Below are 20,871 nucleotides of genomic sequence, written 5' to 3' on the forward strand. Positions count from 1 at the left end.
CCGGACCGAGCCAGCAACCAAGCCCAAGTACAAATTTACAAAATTGATGTCAAATTTTATCTTAAAAACCTCACACAAAGTTTTATGGATTCCCAGCCAGTAATTTTTTAAGTTAGGGCAGTCCCAAGATATGATAATGATGTGCCTCTTCTGATCCACATCTCCAGCATTCTGCTGTCCCATTTTTATATTTAGTTTGATGAGGGGTTTTGAAAAATCTAATAATGTTCTTCCAACAGTGGTCTCTCCAAGATAAAGAACTTGTTGAGTACCAATGAAAATTACAAATCCTCTCCCAGTTCTCATTTGTTATACCCATCCCCGATTCCAATTCCCATTTAATCTTAACATTTTGAGTAGTCCTTCCTTGCTTGAAGGAGCACATCATATAGTTTGGAGATTGCCTTTCCCAGAGAACTATCATATGCTAATTTAACTATCTTAAAAATTTCTGACTCAACCATATTTGGGTTTGGGATATTGCAGTGTTTATTAAAGTAATCCCTCATTTGAAGAAACCTGAAGAAATCTCCTTGTCTTCAGCCATTTCTTATTTGTAAAGACTGGAAACTCTGCAGTGTCCCTTTATGTGTGAAGGAATGGAATGTTGTTAGTCCACTCTCTATCCAGGACTGAAATCTATTATCACTTTCATTTGGTTTAAAATCTGTGTCATAAGCACACCATCTAAATACTTTTAGTATTCGTTCACTACCACATATTTAGTCACGTTATTCCATATTTTTAAAGTGTGGCTAATCCATGGTCCTTTATCTTCTAAACGGTCTGCCAATTTTTTTATCCGCAATTGAGGCTCGTAGTTGGAATTTAGGGGTTGTATTGAATTCTATGGATTTCCACTTAGCTTTCAAATTCGGGTTACACCATTGCAGCAGGGGGATGACCTGAGATGCATAATAGTAGTATTGTAAGCATGCGAGCGTTGCCCCCCCTTTTTGCCTTGCTTAACTGTAAAGATCTAAATTTAATTCTTGGTTTTTTCCCATGCCAAATAAAGCGCGAAATCCATTTGTCCCATTCCCCAAACTGTGTTTGACTTACTTCAACAGGCAAAGTTCTAAATAAATAGAGGAGTCTTGGGAGTACGTTCATTTTCACTGCTAATATCCTTGAATTTAAATTTAAGAAAGGCACCAGATTCCACCTATCTAAATCAAATTTTATGGGACCATACTTTACTTGTGATAGATTAGAAATATTCTTAGTTAGAATTATTCCCAAGTATTTAAGTGTTTCAGCTTCCCAATTTATATTATAATTATCTCGTAAAGTGTTAGATGCTGTATAGTTAAGTGTTCTTCAGACTATCTCAAACTGCTTTCTTGAACAAGGCAGTGAGTTCACTAAACGCAAATGGGGGTTCCACAATCGCCAGACCTCAAACCATTAACGCACTTTTGGGATGTGGGTGGAACAGCAGATTCCATCTTGGATGTGCAGGTGACAAATCTGCGGCAGCTGCACGGTGTCGATATAGACCAATATCCCTGAGGAGTATCTCGTGTGCCTAATTCAGCGGTTGGTGAGCGTGTGTATTTCCTGTAGGCGTGACTGAGCTGAGCAGTTTTTACTTCTCTATTTGGCCGCTCCACTAGTTAGACCAACACCGAACTAAGGTTAACTGAAATCTGCTGGAGAGATGAGTTCTTTCAGTGATGCATCTTTCGAGGACTTGAGTGACGAGTTAGCGAGTCTTGGGTAAGGCCAGGTTAGGAATTATAAACACCTTTCACCTGTTGGAAAACATTAAACTGCTAAAAGCGATACTTTACGCGATTCTTCACCAGCGCGCACCAATTTGATGAGCAGGATAAAAAGCAAGACCATAGCTTTATACCACTGTTGTTACACGGTAAAGTCCTTTTACAAAGAGCTAACTCGTTTATCTTTAGACCATATATTGTGACATGTTTCATCGTCTCTGTCTTGTGCTGTGTATTTTGTTAGGAATGACAGGATGTGCTTCTTAAATCAGTGTTTTGTGAAACAGTGTGAAACTGAAATCTACAAGAATTGTAACTTACTAACATAAATGATTATCATATAACGTTTTCTAAAAGCAAAAATTAAACAGCTGAGTTCCGTGTTAACAGGTTGTTACGTAAGTTATGTGTACACTTCTAATTTACTTTGCACGAGGGGAATATTGTCAGTTGTAACATGCCGAAAGCAAGTTCCAGTACCGACTCACTGTGCAGCCTATTAACACTTGCTCAGCTATAAATTCTCTCCGTGTAATGTTTTGTGGAGTTTTCTGTTGTGTTCTGGTCCCTCCTGCACATATCAGACCCACTCAGGACAATATTTGCAATTCCAAAAGAAGCGCCATGGCGCGTTTCAGAGATGTCGAGGACTGCCCGTTCCGCTCCTTAAAGCAGTTTGTTTGTTTGTTTGTTTGTTTGTTTGTTTGTTTGTTTGTTTGTTTGTTTGTTTGTTTGTTTGTTTGATTTACGGAAGTCGGGTGCCGACAAAATCGCTTCGATTTAAAGCCGCACAGAACAAAACTGCGCCGAGACTCAACTCCGAAAACACGCAGCTGGTATTTAACGGTTACGGTCATACTGGCCTAATAACTTGTGACTCTATCATACCGATGGTATGTTCTAACGTTGTTGATACTTTGTTTTTTTTGAGGAAGGAAAATATAATGTTAAACCACAGGATGCTGCACACATGGTGACTGAACTTTTAGTGTGCTTATATATTTCACGAATTGTTAGAGAAGCTTTCTGTAAACGCAACAAATTCCAAATCCACAATCCTCAGGATGTATCCACAGACTGCTCTGACAAACGAGGTCTTACTATAAATGCACTGAATAAAGTCAGCACGGAGTTTCTGGAACAGTCGTATATGATACCTCAATAACGCTGCAAACATCCATCCATCCATCCATTCTCTTCCACTTATCCTTGTCAGGGAGGCAGATGGCTACCATAGAGAAACAGACATTCACTTAAACGCCCTTTAACATTTAACCACACTATCACACATCTTTAGACTGTGGGAGGAAGCCAGAGTACCCAGAGAGAACATGCAAACTCCACACAGAAAGGCTCCGGCCAGATGGTGCATTTAAACTCAGGACTGCCACTCTGCAAACAAGAAATAGAAAAACGTAATGTTCAGTGTGGAATTTAAACGGACAATTCTGCAGCTGGTTTTAAAATATGATCAGAACCTTTTGAATCTAGCGGTTTTTCTTGAGCTGTTGCCTTCAGTGATATTTTTAAACAGTCCCAGCAACTTTTAATGCAAATTAAGAACTTTCACATCCTTTTACCAGTTCCCTTTATATTTCCATACAGTCTGAGGTTCACAGTACTGCAGAGATAACCTTGAATCATAACATAAGCCTGTTCTTTCACGTAATTTTGCACAACAGTGTAAAAAGCATACAGGTTCTGCATATGAGACAGAAGTCCCAGAAGTACACTTTCCTTATAAAAGTCAGCATTTTCATTCAGACCTGGTCTTCAGGAAAAACATTAGATGAAGCCCACGGCAGATTATCTAAATCTGCATTTTTTAGACCAGGATTAATTCCAGCTTCACTCTCTGTTAAAGTCGTTGTCCAAAATCGTCACATTTTAACACTCACCAATGTCGCTTATGGTTGTGAAAGGGAGAAATAACATTGCTGTACAGTGTTGTATGTAAAAGTTTCAGCATGTCACACTGAGCAAGCAGCTTTAGGTGCCAAATAAGTTTTTCCAAGTCTTTGTAAATTGAGCACAAGCTCAGATGATTACTGTGATTTGTCCATGCTGTTGTATAAAGACTGCTGTTGTTTCTGTTGAAATATTAGAAATCGATTTGACACAGAATGAACTGTAGCTAAAAGATGGGCCGTGTGTCAAAATGTAGATAAAAATTAGACCTTTCATATCATTTATCTAACAATGGTTTTATTAGATTTTAAAAATAAAAAAAATCATATTACTATTGCCTTGAAGGTGGTACCACTATGACCTGTCTCGCCATGCTGCAGAGGCCCTTCTCTTGTCCAATGGGACGGATGGAAGTTACCTCCTGAGAAACAGTAATGAGGGATCAGACTGCTTCGCCCTGTCCGTTAGGTGAGTGAACGAGGGAAGTGCACCATGGATTTGGAACCGTAACAGTGACAAAACAATGATGTCACAACAGATGCAGAGTTATCTTACCTGATTATAGCTTTAATTTTTACTTTTAGTTAAATTCGCCTTGCTCCCCATGTCTTGTCTTGCACAGTTTGGTTTCTCACTGGTGTGTTTAGTAATAACAGAGTCACCAGATCCCCTTAATGTCGAGGTTAAAGGTTTAAGTTTTTCATTGCAGTTTTCACCAAGTATTCTAGTATTAGTCACACAAAGCGTGTGTGTGGACGGGTATTAACATCTTCATAGGGACCAAAAATTGGTAGTTTACTGTACTTGTGGGGACAAACAGCCCCCATGGAGACCAAAATCCAGGTCCCCACGAGTTTGAAGGCATTTCTGAGACTCAAAATGTGGTTTTAGTGTCAGGGTTACAATTAGGTTATGGTTAGATTTAGAGTAAGGGTCAGGGTTAGGCATTCATTTTTGATGGTTAGGGTTAGGGTAAGCGGCTAAGGAAAGCATTATGTCAATGAGATGTCCCCACAAGGATATAAATACACACACATGTGTGTGGGGAGAAAGACAGAGAGGTGATAGTGAAGCACCTAGAAACACTTTGTTAAAAGCAAGTATGTGAATCTTAACAATGATGAAGAAAGGAAACACGTACTTACTAAATTTTGAAGCTAAATATCTGCAGGTCTGTGGTTAGTGTACTTCTACTTGTGAATGACTTTTAAAGTGAAACATTTATGCTGTTTGTCATTTGACATAGGGCAAAGGATTCAGTGAAGCATTTTCAGGTGACACGAAATAGCAATGGCTATGTGTTTGGTTTTAATGAGTTTCCAACCCTTCAAGACTTTGTCAACCACTTTGCTAACCAACCTCTGCTGGGCAGCGACACAGGTATGCAGACCATGATCTTCATCAAAAAACGTAATGCTAGCTATGATGCACACATAAAGACTGCATTAAAACACACCCAAGAAGTATACTGACAAACAGGAATGTACGTCCATCTTTATTTCTTCCGTGTTTTAAAGTCGGCTTGCCGGGCATATAACCAACCTTTGTCTCTTAACCAGGAACCCTCATTGTTTTGAAGAGTCCGTATCCATGGCGTGTGGAGGAGCCATCTATTTATGAATCTGTGCGAGTTCACACTGCCATACAGACAGGACGCACAGAAAATGATCTGGTAGCAAATGCACCTTCGGTACGACAACCATTGCAAACACCCATGTAGTCTCATGTGAGCAACATCTGACGAATTTCGTGGGAAGGGCTCTTTTTCGTCATAAATACAAGCTCGCAGCTCTCACATGTTTAAATATTAAGTAGTGTGCTCTGATGATGCCTAAACAATTCGTAAAGTCTTTTTTTATTATGGAGACTTTTTTGTGCTCAAATGATCAGGCTTTGCAGTTGTGATAAGCACGTTTGGATTCAACTAGCAACAACTGCAATAAGTTCAGATTTCTCCCTCAGTCTTTATGTACGGACAATGATTATCTGACTACAGCAACTTTTGGTGTGATAAACCTTTTTTATTTTCTAGGTGACCTATTACTCTGTATTGTACGTCACATTACTCTAAATAAAATCTAAATATGTTGCATTATTCGTAATGGGTATTCACACAAGTTATTTTAACTTAAAGATTATATAGCCAAGACTTATTCACAGTATGCAGCTTAAACTGGAATAAACCACAGTTATTCTTGAAATGTTTAAAATTCAAAATGTATTTTCTATTTTTTCAGCTGGGGACAAAGGAAGGCTTCCTGGTGAAGCAAGGGGCAATTGTGAAGGTAACAGCAGTTGACATGCAAGAACAGTTACTTAACTGATTCTCATCACAAATACTTAGGAAATCTGTTTGTGTTTCGTTGCAGACAGAAATCTTATGTAACTGTGTGAAACAAGAATAATTCAGAAACATGGCTTCAGAGTTTGACATGAAGTAACATTGAAGTAATTGATTTGATTTTGATTTTATATATGCTGTCAATCTTTTCTGCAGAACTGGAAGCAAAGGTGGTTCACGCTCAACAGATATGAACTTAAATACTTCAAAGACAAAATGGTAAGTCTGCTCAGCTCAGTGGTGCAGTGGCTAGCACTGCCATCTTTCAGAAAGCTTATGTTTCCTCTTATAGTCCAAAGATGTACATCTTATTGGTGTATCTTCTCACTGATTCCAAACTGGTTCTGGTGTAAACTCAAAAGACACGACGTTGTAGCCTCAACACAAGCTTTTCATTTCCACACCACATTTTCCCGCACACGCACACAAACCACAATTCACCGCAGGCTACCGCACTCTCGCGATATAACAGAAAACAACAAGTTAACAATCTCTCTCTTTCTTGTAAAATAAAGATATAAACATACAGGTTTAAAACATATGTGTATCTATCTATCTATCTATCTATCTATCTATCTATCTATCTATCTATCTATCTATCTATCTATCTATCTATCTATCTATACAAAAAACAACAACTTGTCAACATGAACATTCAAGAAATTCAGATGTGCTTCACTTTAACTGACTACACAATATAAATATAAATATAACTAATAAATATAATAATAAATAACTAATAAATAAATAATAAGTTATATAATAAATATAACTACACAAAATAAATAACAGTGCATTTTAATGCACTGTTAAAATTTTTTGCATTTTAATGCAAAAAAACAAAGGATCACAGTATCCAGAGTCTAGTGCTTGTAGAAGGATTAAAGGTGAAACTCCCTTTTTTGTCAGACAATCAGCAAGTTGAGATTTGGAATCTGACCAACAAACCAACAAATTCAGACGGGTTTGTCTGATTTTGTTGGCTTGTATGAGCTCTTTAGTGCTGCTCATTTCTAGCCTCAGTCTCTTCTCTGTAAACTGCTTAGTGGACTTGAGTGCATCAAACAAGGAATGATTGTCAGTCACACGGATCAACAGAACAGCATTCAGACCAGTGTTACCAGTTGTAAGCTCAGAAAAATGTGCTGCCAGGAAGACTGCACTGTCTATTCCATCTGACATGGCAAGAGTTTCTCCTGCCAGTGTACGTCTGACCACACACCTGATTTTCTTAGCCTGCCAAAAGAGAGGACAAAACTTTCCCCCTTTACCCATAAGGACGATTAATGCCCCTCCTTGAGTACAGCCATCAGGAAGGTTACCAAAAGAAGCATCACTGAAAACAACTTTCTCTGCCTTAGGTTTACAGAAACCTTTGTTCACTTGAATGGACTGCACAGTTACATCTTTAATATTAGATGCCAGGCTGCATGTGTCAAACATCACATCTGGCCTCGTTTGTTTGGTAACCCACAAAATCTGTCCTATTTTTGACCTGAGTTGCTCCCGTTCTGTTTCGCTTAAAGAAGCCTCCCTCTCCCTCTTCTCGTTTGGCTCTCGGCGAAGGCGGTCACACTTTTCTCCTCTCTTCTCCTTTATCTTCCCTGCTTAGCTTCTTGTGCCCTTGTCTTGTCTCGTGTTTTTACTTTTCCCTGGAACAGTCTCTAACTGTCGTTCTCTAAAACCTAAAAGAGAATTATGGATTTGATCAACTAGTCTCTGAATGCTATTGACACCCTTTTCTCAACGATAAGTCTGGGCTCGGGAGAGCCCGAGTGTCCTGGAGGTACTTTCCCTGCCGGATACACGATGGACGGGTGGCAGAAATGGAGGATCGTGTGCCTGGCGGGACTGTCGATCGAGGACGCTGAAGATATCTACCTATTCGAAACCATGATAACAGGGTTCTTGCTGATCGGACCTGATCGGAGCTGACTTATTGGAGAATTAAGAAAGCCGAACCAGCTGTTCAAACCCCCACAAGACTGTCCGCTGGGATTGAAACGATGGGACGAGGCGCGACTTCTCAGAATGGGCTCACTGAGTGCAGCATGGATAAGATCTTGGAGAAGCTTACGGATGCTGTGAATACTCAGAATAACCTCTGAGCGAATGACAAGACCACGGAGCGCAAGTTTGATAACATCATGGAGAAGCTCGCGGCTCTCCAACGGGAGATTGAGAGACCAGTGTTGGACTGTTAAGAACAGCTTTGAAGTTCCCATGAGTTGTTCGCACTAAAGAAAAACCACCATCATAATGTGCAGAGGAGTTTTTTTTGTATCCTGTTCTCATACTGTCCTCCCAGGAGCCCAGCATGAGTAGAGGTCTCTTTTTTTCCTCTTGTACTTTCCCATTGTAGTGTATATTTCAGTGTTTTTCTGTAACGCTACCGACCTTTATCCCCATGTGATGTCTGCGTTGTGTGTGTAAGGTCGGGGGAGGGGTCCCATTTCACTGCAGGGCAACCTGCATGTGGCGAATAAAGCCTTGATTGATTGATTGATTTAGCCTGTGCTGCTTGTAACTGAACCGGTTGTATGTTGTCAATGTAAAGTTGGTTACGTTATGTCATTAACTGTACAAATGTCCATACCAACATTAAAAAGAAGCTGTCATGTTCTTCACGCCCCAATAGGAAGGTAGATTTCAGTACAGGAATGATATGAGTTGCAAAGTGACTTGAACTAGCCCAAAGGAAATGATCAACATGACATGCAAGCACTCCTGTAATCTCAGATTGTTCCTTTTGCCAATAAAACACTTCGGGATCAACCTGTGATATTTTACCACCAGTGCTGAGCATAATGTCTTTGACCTTATTGTACCAATGAAGTGAAGCATCTGCAAGTCCATATACACACCTTTTAAATTTCCATAGAACATTGTCCTTGTCAGCCTTAGATGGGGGCAAAGATAAATGTCTCTTGACAGCTCCATTCCCTGCAAAAAGGCAGATTTAATGTCCATTGAATTCACTTTCCACTTGTTTTGACATATCACAGCTAGCACCAGTCTGAGGGACTCAGATGCACATGTTGGACAGTCTTTTTGTAGTTCCTGAGTATTAACTTCTTCAAACCCGCATGCCACAAGTCGGGCCTTTGGGACAACACCATTAGTAGTTTCTTTGAGTGTACAGACCCATCTAGTAGACACACATTTTTGATCCAGGTCTTTCACTTCATCAAACACACCATTACTTTGCCAGCTCTCAATCTCCTGCTGCTTAGCAGAATCAAAGGAGATGTTTTTGTTATGAGTACATCTGCATCTCTGGTTTCAGGTTCAGTGCAAAGACCATCAACAAGTGACATGTCTACAGCTTTCTTTTCACCTTAACTACCATCAAGCTCAAGATATTGCACATTATACCCGTTTTTGTATTGCCCTTTGGCTTTCCCTGCTCTGCCTAATACTCTGGCTGTATGTTGAACGCTGTCGTCTGTGCTAGTAAGTGATCAAGTGACGTGATCAGCTGTCCTGCTCTTAACTTTACATCTGCAGAGGAGACAGGATCAGTGTATGTAGAAGGCTGTGTCACAGACATGTTACTGTAGTGTTAGTTTCTCTGTCACTAGTGATGTCTTCTTCCTTACTCTGTTCACCATCGGGTGCTTCTGTCTCATCATTTTCAACTGAGTCTTTGTTGTCAGTGTCAGCATCAGTAGTACTCTGCAGTATTTGTTTATCTCCACTCTGTGTATCCACTTTACCCAACCTTGACTGCTGTACTCTTACAAGAGTCCCACCATGTCTTACCAATACAACAGCTCCATCCTGCCCAATAATTACACCTGGACCCTTCCACTCTGTACAGTCGACTCATTTGTAGTATACTGTATCTCCTGCCTTATATTTGTCATCTGTTGGCCTAAGTTGCTTGCGTAGTGCCCTCCTGATCCTTTCTGAATACTCTGCCTCAGTAAATGCTTTCCTGGAAGCATGTAATGCTGATAAATGTTCAGCTACTCCTGCACTTACAGTTGTGCCCTCTAAGGCAGGTGGTTTTTCCATCAACACAGAAGGGAGGTTGGGGTTTTGGCCAAACACAAGTTGATGTGGACTATAACCATGTAGATTAAGCATACTGTTTTTAGCCATAAGTGCCCAGTCTAGCGCAGTGTGCCAGTCACATCTTCGTTCCTTTTTTATGTAGATCCATCGCTACTGTCTCATTATACTCAGAAGCCAAGGGCAGACCAACAGCAGACCTCAGCTTGGTTTTGCAGCCATACTGACTGCTCGACAATCTGGTCTCTCATTTCCATTTGTCAAAACTCTTCAGCTTCTTTCCGCTATACAGTGACTCTGTGAAATTACAACCTTTGAAGGTCCATTCAAGGAAGATCACCCTCCAGCAAAAAATCCTGACATGAAAACATGTGTCCTCTTTCTAGTTTCACTCCTGCCCGCTCTGATATCAGCCCTCAGGCCAGGCAAGCCTCTTGAAACTCGGGCACCTAAGAGTAGGCACAATCAGGAATCATTTTGAAGAACTTGAGTGTGAATGAGCAGGTTACTAACATAACTAATAATCACTACAATGTTAGACATTAGTCCTACATGACCTTCCTCCAAGTCTTTGACGATGCATGACTCTCATGTCATGACCCTACTCCCCACTCATCCTGTGCACCACCCTGATCTGTGGAGCTTGGGCCTTTTGGGCCTTAGTGGTGTGAAGAATGGGGCATGTGTGGCCCCACCACTGTGGGGCCCTCGTAGGGTAGCCTAGAGTGTGTACATTGTCAGCCTGTCTCCATTTAATGTGGGCACACACACTATGGGCTAGTGTTGCAAAAACTTACCGAGCATTTAAAATATTTGATTATAAAAGATTCTTGACACAAATTCTTTGCTTTGCTGCTTGGTTTAAGGCATGGCTCTATTCTTACCATGGAAACACGAGCGTTTCACCTACATTTGCCACAAAAACAAATAATTTATTATAAACGTATTTAGGAGCAGCCTGTGAATAACAAGCTTGACAACATTAAGCACACACAGCCTCCAGTTTAAAGGATGATAGAGTCTCCGGTGGCGTATCCTCAAGCACCTCACCCAATACCTCTAAGAAGGCCGGGTACTCATAGACGACAGTCACGACCCCTTCCCCAACCGAAACGCGCATGGAACAAACCCTCTTGTCGACCAGAAAAACTCCAATGTAAGGGCAGCAAGCCACAGGGGACGCCCAGATATCCACCCCAGCCCACTGCCTTACACCAAGGGCAACTCCAGAGTGGAACAGAGTCCAATCCCTCCCCAGAAGACTGGTTCCAGAGTCCAAGCTGTGCATTGAGTTGTGCATGACTATATCACCACCTCTCAACCTCACGCACTATCTCAGGCCACTTCTCTTAACTAAACGTCACCTCTTTCAGAGAGGTCATGTTTCATGTCCCAGTTCCCACCACCCACCACACATTGCACCCAACCCCTACGATGCCACCTGTGGGTGGTGGGCCTACAGGAGGACCCCATATCTCTGGGGAAAAAAAGTTAATTATTCAGAAGCATGGACCTATATATTGATAAGAAATACATTAAAATATGTTAATAACATAAAAATCATCTGGAAAAAAAGGCTTGAGCAGTTTCTTTCCGAGCTCCTCAGACTACAATGACCTGAGTGACTGAGAACTTTCACAGACGTATTCATAGGGGGAATTCAAAATATGAAGGTGGAGTGTTGGTAAAACGGCTGGTTATTGAGTCAACCAAGTGATTTCTCATAGATGTTTAACAGAAAGTGGTGTCTGAGCCTGCACCTGGTCAACTTGTCTGTTTTTTTAATACTTTTTTTTGTTGACTGGTCAGAGTTGCCATCCTTATGAAATAAAGACAACAATTTTTCCACACTCCACCTTTTCTACATTACAAATGTTGGCCAAGATGGTTAGCAAGAGGAAATTTGTCTGTTAGAATGATAAATCACAGAAACTCTTTTACTTGCTAATGCCTGCTGTGTAGTGAAAGCAGCGCCAGCACCAACTTACTTCGCACACTGGTCTCCCTTCAGTTAATAGTGAAAGACCAGAGGTTTATCCACAATTTGTTTCTCACAAACCACCAGTGAAAAACTACTGGCCTCTTACTCATGCCCAGCTGAAGTCATTATCAGCGGGAGCCAGAGACTACCATGAATTGGAGACGGCTACATGCACAGTTTGTCACAATCTGCGATGGCAGACCGTGTGGAGTGGAGATCAGTGGACCCAATTGCAGACAAACGAAATATGGAAACGGAAATAGATTATAACAAGAAGTGTGGCCGAAAACTAAACTAGTCACAAAAACCTAAACTGGTAAAACTAAATACATGAAAACCAGGAACACTAGGAAATACATGAACACGTGAGATAAGGGAAGGTTAACAGATGATGACATGAACAGAAGGAGACTTACATACATATATGGGTAACGAAATAAGTAGAAACACACGGGGAACACAGCTGACACAAATGAACATGACGCCACACGGGAAGCAAAACTAAACACGCCGAACACGGAACATGGGTTTGACAAAATCCACTTTAAATGCTCTACTCTAGAACCTTACCTGGCTAAAATCTAAGACAACTGAATGGAAGTGAAGAACCTGTTCTCCTCTTCAGTTTGTCCTATCATAAACTCATCATATTCTGTGTTATGATTTATTTTTATTTTGTTTGACAAGGTTTGTGGCCTTGCTGCATGTGTCACAAAACGCATCTTCACTGTTTACATGACTCCGCTTACGATCAGCCAATATTGTCAACTGAATGAGCTGTGACACATTTCGTATATCCCTATGACAGGCGGAAGAAGAAGTAGTTCCTACAAATTGTTTATACTATTCCAAAAATATAGTTACTGTACTTTCTACCATGTTCCTGGTAATAATAAAGTCCAATTTTCCCCAAGTAACTAAAATATTGATATTTTAATATGAGACTATTCTAGAACACAAATATCTTGTACTGGAGGAATTGATATTTCAGTACTGAGCTGCACACAACTAAAAAATATTAGTGATATAAAGAATACACAATCTGCCCGACACCTAGCAATGCAGGCAGATGAGCGTATACACATCTTCTTTATTGAACTTACACATTAAAACATAAAAAGCAGTACCAAAAAGTAAACAAACACAGTAACCTGTATTACTGATGTAATGTAACATAGAAAGCTGTTTCGATGTACAGAAAATCCGGAGCTGGATTGAGTGCCAGAGGACATAGCTAGACTTTTACTGGAAGAGCTAAAAATAAATAGCAGCTGCAGTTAAAAATTGTCCTACAAAAATAAGGCTTTGCTACATTTATGTCAGGGAAGGTGTTTTTTACCTGTTTATGTGCACAGTAAGTATGTAGAATCATTTTTCTGTTGCAGTGTGAGGAGCCCATTCGAACCTTAGATCTGAGGTCCTGCTCTGCAGTCCAGTTTGACTACTCTCAGGATAAAGTCAACTGTTTTTGGTAAGTGACCCAACAACAGATTTGAGGAACGTGCCTAACTAGAATAAAGAGAAAGTGATCATTTACTTTAAGGTGGATATTGGAAAGTTAACTGAAACACAACACAGCGTTTTGTAGATGTGGCCAACACATGAACTCTCACTGCCTTACCTCTCAGCCTGATTTGGTATAATTTTACCAAATTATTAACTTGAATTTTTGTCACAACCCACACTCATATTCAGATATTGTCATTAATAATCATAATTAATAATCATTTTGGAGGATTTACAAGCTTTGAACTTTGGTTAAAATCTGGAACCCAAAATAAAAATATAACATTAGGAAAATATGGAGAAATCTCTGTATGGAAGGTACAAGGCAAAGTAGAAATTGCTGGCTAGGCTCAGTAACACTCGGAGCCACCACAAGTTAAAAAGTTGATTTAAGAGATACTGAGCCAAAATGGAAAGCACAAATTGTACCTGTGACAGTGAAAACTATTGCATGGTTATTTAAAAAAAAAAAAAAAAAGGGGGGGGGGGGTCTAATGTGTTTTAGCAAAATGTCAAAATAACTTCTAAAGAATATTTAGCAGGCAAGAGTCCTAAATCTGTCCATCTACAGTTGAGAACACTCAGTTTATAAATAGGTATTATAAGGTTATAAAGAGGATCCTAGTTAAAAATGACTTCTCACAGAAGTATACGACGCCAAAGTTTTGAAATCCATGTTTGGATGCAGAGTGTGTTTCTGAGATGTTTGGGGCCAAATATTATAGCTTCAGTTTTCCATGATTTTCTTTATATTTTATTACCAAGCAGTCAGATTTGCTCGTAATTTCTTTGAATGGTTTTGAGGAGTAGTTCTCCAGGCTTTCTGGAGGTCTTTCAATGTTTTTGTTTGTCATTGGCTGCCATTTCAGTCATTTTCAGTCAGATCATTCTCAGGTGAATGTGTTTTTCTTCTTTTGTTTAACCACTTATCATGGACCTATCAATCACTCAAGCAAAAGGCAACTAATTCAACTAAGTCAATGGGTGAACCAGTGTCCATAAAAGACAACAAAGAACCAGTTTTAAATCTCAAAGACCTTCAAGGAATTTGAAGCTTGTCACAGCAACACCTCATGTGTTTCTGTTTTTTTCAGTTGAATCTGTGAAAAATGCCAAATACAACATAGTTTGACAGTATCAAATAATATTTTTGCATAAACAATATCCAAAGACTCTATTGGCCTACATTTTAACATATGTTGGCATGGTGTGCAATAAAACAAGAAACTGGACAAGTGGGAGACAGTAGATCTAAAAACAACAAAAAACCCTGCAGCGGATGGTGTCATAGTCCTGGGTTTGATTAAAATCATTAAGATAGGTTGACTTGTGTTCTTGTGCTGTATTAGTTTTCTGTATTAGTTCATCTGGAGCTCTGTTTTCCTAGTGCCTCTGATTTTTCATTATTTATATTCCTAGCTTTTGATTTCTTGTATTTATTATGTGTGTCTACCCTTTTGTGTCAAGTCTGTCCTGGTCTTTTCTCGGTGTTTTGTTATCTTTTTATGTCTGCATAGCTGTCTACATGCAAACCAATACATTTGAGTCAACATCCATCTTCAGCCCTCCCTTGCACAGTTTCTCCACATAATGAGCAATATGCATGTCATGATCGTGTGAATGGAGTTGTTTACTCTGACCCTGAATCCTCCCTTATTTATGCTGAAATCCAGTCTTTAACCCCTTAGCAGTCCAATTAGTCCCCTAAACCATCCAATGTACCGTGGGCGGTACGTCCGACTGCTAACAGGTTAACCTCCTAAGACCAGAACTCTTTCATGGCATGCATTTTTAATTTCTCTTTGCCATTTGGGCTGATTGGGATCAGATGAATGTAAAAAGAAATTTTTACCTGATTTTTGTTTCAGAGAAAAATTAGATGACATTTGCTTTAAATTTTGATAGAAGAGAGGCAGTACAATGTCCTCATAAATGGATATCAGGCCCTTGTAGAGCAAAATTTTGTATTTTGGTCTAGACAACCCAAAATGTGATGTCCACATATGTGGATGCCAGGTCCTAGGAGGTTAAGTGATGACGTGGTGAACCCTGCTTTGGGGTCCAAACTACTCTGCATTTAATAAGGCTGTTGGTTTTGTTTTTTTTTAACATGTTTTAATGCTTTGTATCTTGTTCTATTTAATGCGAACAAGCCCCTAAAAACAGTTAGTAATCACTGTCGGCTTCTCTCGGTTTTTATTACTGCTATTGATTTTAAAGCTCAGTTTTTAAAACAACACGATGTAACTACAGCCCAGCCCATGCAGCAATGTATTAATGACTAACCTTGTATTGTGTATGGATTATCTCAGAATCAGAATCAGAAAGACTTTATTTATCCCCAAGGGGCAATTAACATACAACAGAGCAGCATGGTTTTAAAGATAAGGACAGGGCGTAAACAGGCAGTAAGAGTGAGATAATAAACACACAGAATATACATTATATACACAGTTTCAAAACTGCACAGTTTTAAAATTAAAGTGACTGAAAGATGAATAAATAACTGTAAGTGAGTAAAAGTGAGTAAAGTGTCGGCAGTATAAAAAGAGTGTAGTTTATGTTTCTGGTGTGGGAAATGGTCTTATCGGCTGGAGTTAAAAAGCAGAGTGGGGAGAAGGTCATGAGGCTTCCCAGGAAGGGATAGTAAAACGTCATCATGATGGCTGTGCTGACTCCAAAGGAGTTGAGTTTCCTAAGGAGGTCTAGCCGTTGGTGGCACCTCCTAAGAATCTCCTCTGTGTTGGCAGAGAATTTCAGGAGGTTGTCAAAGATGGTTCCCAGGTATTTGTACTCCTCAACTACGTCCACTGGCTTCCCCTGGATGGTGGTGGTGACTGAAGCAGCCAGATCCCTCTGCTTACTGGAGAAGGTCACCACCATCTCTTTGGTGTTGCTCATGTTCAGTTCAAGTTTGGAGCTGTCACACCACTCTACAAACTCCTGCAGAGTGGGCCTGCTGGTGTTGGCCAGTAGGGTAAAGTGTCTTGCCCAAGGACACAATGACCAGGACAGAGAGAGCAGGGGGATTGAATAACCTTCCGGTTACAGATGAGCTTCCCAATCCCCGGAGCCACAGTCGCCCCCCACTTCATTTATGTTGGAAGTGATAGCAGAGCTGTACGTTTTAATTTTTCAGAAATCTCTCAGTCAGAACATGCTATATCATGTTTAGGTGGAAGCTAGCGAGCTAACTTCCTGCTAACTTCTAACTCTGTTAAATTTAATAAATTCTGTTTTCATGGATGCCTGGATGTTAAACTTACTTGTTACACCTGGTAAAGCAGCAACGCTGATCATTTTATTACAGATGAAAGAATTTATACAGTTTTTAACTCTCAGTGATGCCGCAGTGTTCGTTTGACTTTGGGACCTGAAGCAGTGTTTGGACCTAGACATGGCTAATAACGTCAGACTTAAAGACCGGCCAGGTCTAGGCTGCTGGGGGATTCCCATGATGCACTGAGTGTTTCTTCTTCACTCACCTTTCTTACTCACTATGTGTTTGTACACCACTCTGCATTTAATCATTAGTTATTATTTATCTCCGGCTCTCTTCCACTGCATGTCTTATTTCTGTCTTTGTCCCCTCAACCCCAACCAGTTACAGCAGATGGCCCCGCCCCTCCCTGAGCCTGGTTCTGCCACCTGTTTCCACTTGTTAAAAGGGAGTTTTTTGTCCCACTATTGCCAAATCGCTTAGAATGTAAAGTTCCTTGAAGAAGCTGTTGTTGTGATTTGGCACTACACAAATAAAACTGAATTGAACTGAATTGTAGTTTCTGTTAATCCTTCACTCCTTTTATTGGTTCCTTATTGTTTTGTTCTTTATCCCCTCAGCTTTTTTTTTTTAGTTACAGATAACCTTAGTTCCCTTTTCTGTCCCCATTCTTTATTAGGTTCCCATCTCTGGGTCAGATATTTTCATGTTTATGTTACTTCCCATGTTTTTTGGGGTGGTTTTTGACACTTGTGTTTTGTTTTTAGTTATACTTCGTCTCTCTCATCCACCATTATTAGTTTCAGCGGTGTTTGTTCCCCCTTCCTTCATTATCTTGTGTGTATTTAAAACCTCGATCTCCTTGTCTTCTTTGTCACGATTAACAGCTTGTTCGCTGTTGTTTCCTGTTGTCTGCTGTTTGTGATGCTGTTGCATAGTAAATCATAGGATTTGAGAACTTTTTTCCCCTAAAAATCACAACAGTAGCAATTCTAGTAACTGAAATTGGACTTGATGCATTTGAAGTTGGGGAAGTAAGAGTGGCCCAGGGAGAGAGCGATTTTGCAGCGGCCAATGAAAACATAGGCCAGTTTGAGGAGACAGCGCTCCCAAGGTGGTATATATAATGAGAACTTCCAGACAGGTTTTTAACAACTCTTAAGATTGCACAGCACTGAGGCTGAATGCTGGCAACAAGAATTGCTGAGAGGAGAATAGACTGCAGGCCTCACAGAATGCAATGCAGGAACTTTTACTCCAGCTATTACACAGGAGAGCTTCACGGTTTGGGATTGTGATGGGGTCGAAAGATAATGCTTCCTGAAATCAAAATGATTGAAGTTATGCATAAGATTCATTTGTTGTCTGTTATGGTCGTACTGACAGTGTGCATGTGAGAATGGATGACTCATGACTGCAGAACAAATCAGCCTATGGGGACAAATAAAGTAACCTGAACATTACAAGCCAAATTTTATGATGGATATGAAAAAAATTACAAATTTGTTGCAAAGTGCTCAGCAGCTGTGAGACCTCTCTGTTTTCCCCTGCAAAATTTTGTTTGCCACAAAGGCCATTGTGGAAAAATAATTGGGCAAGCCAACAGCACATCTTTGGTCCATTAATTTGACCATTTTCCTGAAACATTTGTTGCATTAATTTGTTTAGTAGACACACTTCTGTGGCTGAATGGAATGCGATCATTTCAGTGTACCTTTTGAAGCTGGATAGTTACACAGATTGCAATAATGATGCACTGTAACTTTAAAAATCCAGATCCAAATATGTGGCTTGTGCTGCTCCAGCTCTAGCAAAAAATAAACAAACAACAACAAAAAAAAAACTACAAGACTCATAGAGCACAACCCTGAACCTTAACTTTTACTTGACTTTACTTTTACTTTTCACCAAAATTAAATCAGCTCGAACTGTTATTCGTATCGACCACCACACAAAATTGAACATATCTTGAAAACTGTGGATGCTAGTCCTGCAAACAGACACAGCTGAGTACATACTCCCTTCAGGGGGAGAATAGCAGCACCAATCACACTTAAAATAAGCACGTTACAAGTTTTAAGCTGCAACTGTATCGCTACACATTTTTATACCTTCAGCAGGCCTGCTTGTTTGTAACGTTACACTGACTTGCACTGCTGTTGTTGGGTTGCATTGTGAATTAATGTATTTACATTTGGTGTGGCTGTAGCTCAGGTGGTGGAGCAGGTCAGCTACCAACTGGAAGGTTGGTGGTTCAATCCTCTTCCAGTTTGGTGTATGAATGCTAGATAGTAAGCGCTTAACAGCTTAGAAAAAGTGCTTGTGTGAATGAATTAGTTATATAAAGTGCCTGGTCTTTTACTTCATCCTAGTTCATCCATTGTAGTAAATCTGGCCCTACAGGTCTTTTTTACTGTAAGATAGTGAGTCAGTCAGTTGAATGGGACCCCTCAACAGACAGAAGAAGATGGATGAATGTTTTTTCTTACATGTACATGCACAAACACACACACACACATGTACACAGTCACAAACGTCAGAATACAGGATGTTGTAAAACTCATCCTTCTGCTCTCTGTGTCCACAGTCTCGTGTTTCCAGATCGAACATTTTACCTTTGCGCTAAGACGGGTGTGGAGGCAGATGAGTGGATCAAAATGTTGAGGTGGAAACTGGTGAGTTTGTCCAAACTGGATGTTTTACATGAAGGAATGTTTTTGTCATCAACTAAAATAATTAAAATCAAACATTTTCTGAAAATGGGATATTGCCGTAGAAGGTTCAACATGTTGAGGGAACATTAATATTTATAAGGCTTAGGTCACGGCTCAGTGGAATTGGCTCTGAAGGAGGATTTGTACTTTAAGCGGTACCAGCATTGTGTGAAGTGTTGTAATAGCTTGTGTAACATTAGGCCACTTCCTTATTACTGACGAACTCAACATTTCTTCAACTCCAAGTTATTTAAATAGCCTTGAGACGATTGCACAGTGATCTGTTAAATGCAAGAAAGGGTTTTTATACCAGACAAAAAATAAGGAACAATCCTGATACTACTAGTATTACTAGAGAATACCTTAACTATATCTCTCTCATCATAAAGAAGAGCATTACAACCAGTTACCAGTGAACGTTTTTCAAACGGTTCAAGCACTGTGGTTGCAAAATTCCCCCGAAGCAGTGTACCAGTGACAGACTAATCTGTCTTAGTTGCACAACCCAGGCTTCAAAACCTGGTGAAAAGCCGTTGTTTCCTTTTCAATTTTTCATATTGGTCCATTTAACAGAACCAACAAACACTGATAATTACTGTTATATTGCTGTTGTTGCCTCACTGTTTGGGAGAATTTACTGCTACTGCTGTTTTGTTCATAATGTATTCACTATTTGTGGACATTTGTGTAGTGTCAGTGTTGGTAAGTTGATTATCCCCTTTTGTCATGGTTGTTTTAATTATGACAAAATATATTAAACCACACTTTGAATATATACTCTTAATTGACTATTTATAAAATACTATGAAAGTTCCATACATGTAGAGATGCAGGGTGTATCTGCATATATATTAAAAAGGAGACAACTATTCATAACGTAACATGAGTTCAGAGGGGGAAAGTGTTTCTGGAGTGTTTGCCAGAGCGTACAGTCATATGAAAAGAAAGTTATGTAAGACGCTATGTGGTCCTTTGAAAAATGAAGAATACTCTTATTATTCCAGAGTATTGCTGCTAACAGTGGTTCAATAAGCTACTGAATCACATGGTCTTTTACACAGGACTCTACACAATCCACAGGATTGTACATACTGGAAAGTTTAAACAAGTGGTAAGATTTTATAATATTGACACGCTGTTAAGCATAAGTAAGAGATTATTACGTACTAAGTCTATCCTTTGAAAAGCTCCTTGGTACGTAATTTATAAATACAGATATAAAAGTTGATTCTTGATTAGAATCGTTTATAACTTGTTCATGGTATTGTTTAGAAGTAATTAACAAACAATTTAGATGTACATTGATACAGTGGGTTAAATAAGCACGTCACCAACTTTCAAAATAAACATATTTCTATTTCTAAACATATTTCTGCTTTTGACATGACATTCTCACCAGATGTCAGTAATAACCAATCCATTCCACACATGCAAAAAAATCAAACCATGGATATCCACAAATC

General features: G+C 39.7%; 1 protein-coding gene across 1 annotated transcript in view; it reads left to right on the forward strand.

Moving 5' to 3' along the window:
- The first annotated feature begins 1,610 nt into the window (after nucleotides 1–1,610).
- The window catches only part of dapp1 (dual adaptor of phosphotyrosine and 3-phosphoinositides), a 20,526-nt gene continuing 1,265 nt past the window's right edge, over nucleotides 1,611–20,871 (forward strand). Inside the window, exons 1-8 of the mRNA XM_005746151.1 lie at nucleotides 1,611–1,719; nucleotides 3,978–4,100; nucleotides 4,879–5,012; nucleotides 5,192–5,322; nucleotides 5,870–5,917; nucleotides 6,130–6,192; nucleotides 13,354–13,439; nucleotides 19,282–19,369. Coding sequence (XP_005746208.1) covers nucleotides 1,661–1,719; nucleotides 3,978–4,100; nucleotides 4,879–5,012; nucleotides 5,192–5,322; nucleotides 5,870–5,917; nucleotides 6,130–6,192; nucleotides 13,354–13,439; nucleotides 19,282–19,369 — 732 coding nt within the window. The 5' untranslated portion in view covers nucleotides 1,611–1,660. The remainder of the gene's footprint in view (nucleotides 1,720–3,977; nucleotides 4,101–4,878; nucleotides 5,013–5,191; nucleotides 5,323–5,869; nucleotides 5,918–6,129; nucleotides 6,193–13,353; nucleotides 13,440–19,281; nucleotides 19,370–20,871) is intronic.

Source organism: Pundamilia nyererei, unplaced genomic scaffold (genome assembly GCF_000239375.1).
Source record: "Pundamilia nyererei isolate P.nyererei 1_Seehausen unplaced genomic scaffold, PunNye1.0 scaffold00173, whole genome shotgun sequence".
Lineage (NCBI taxonomy): Eukaryota > Metazoa > Chordata > Actinopteri > Cichliformes > Cichlidae > Pundamilia > Pundamilia nyererei.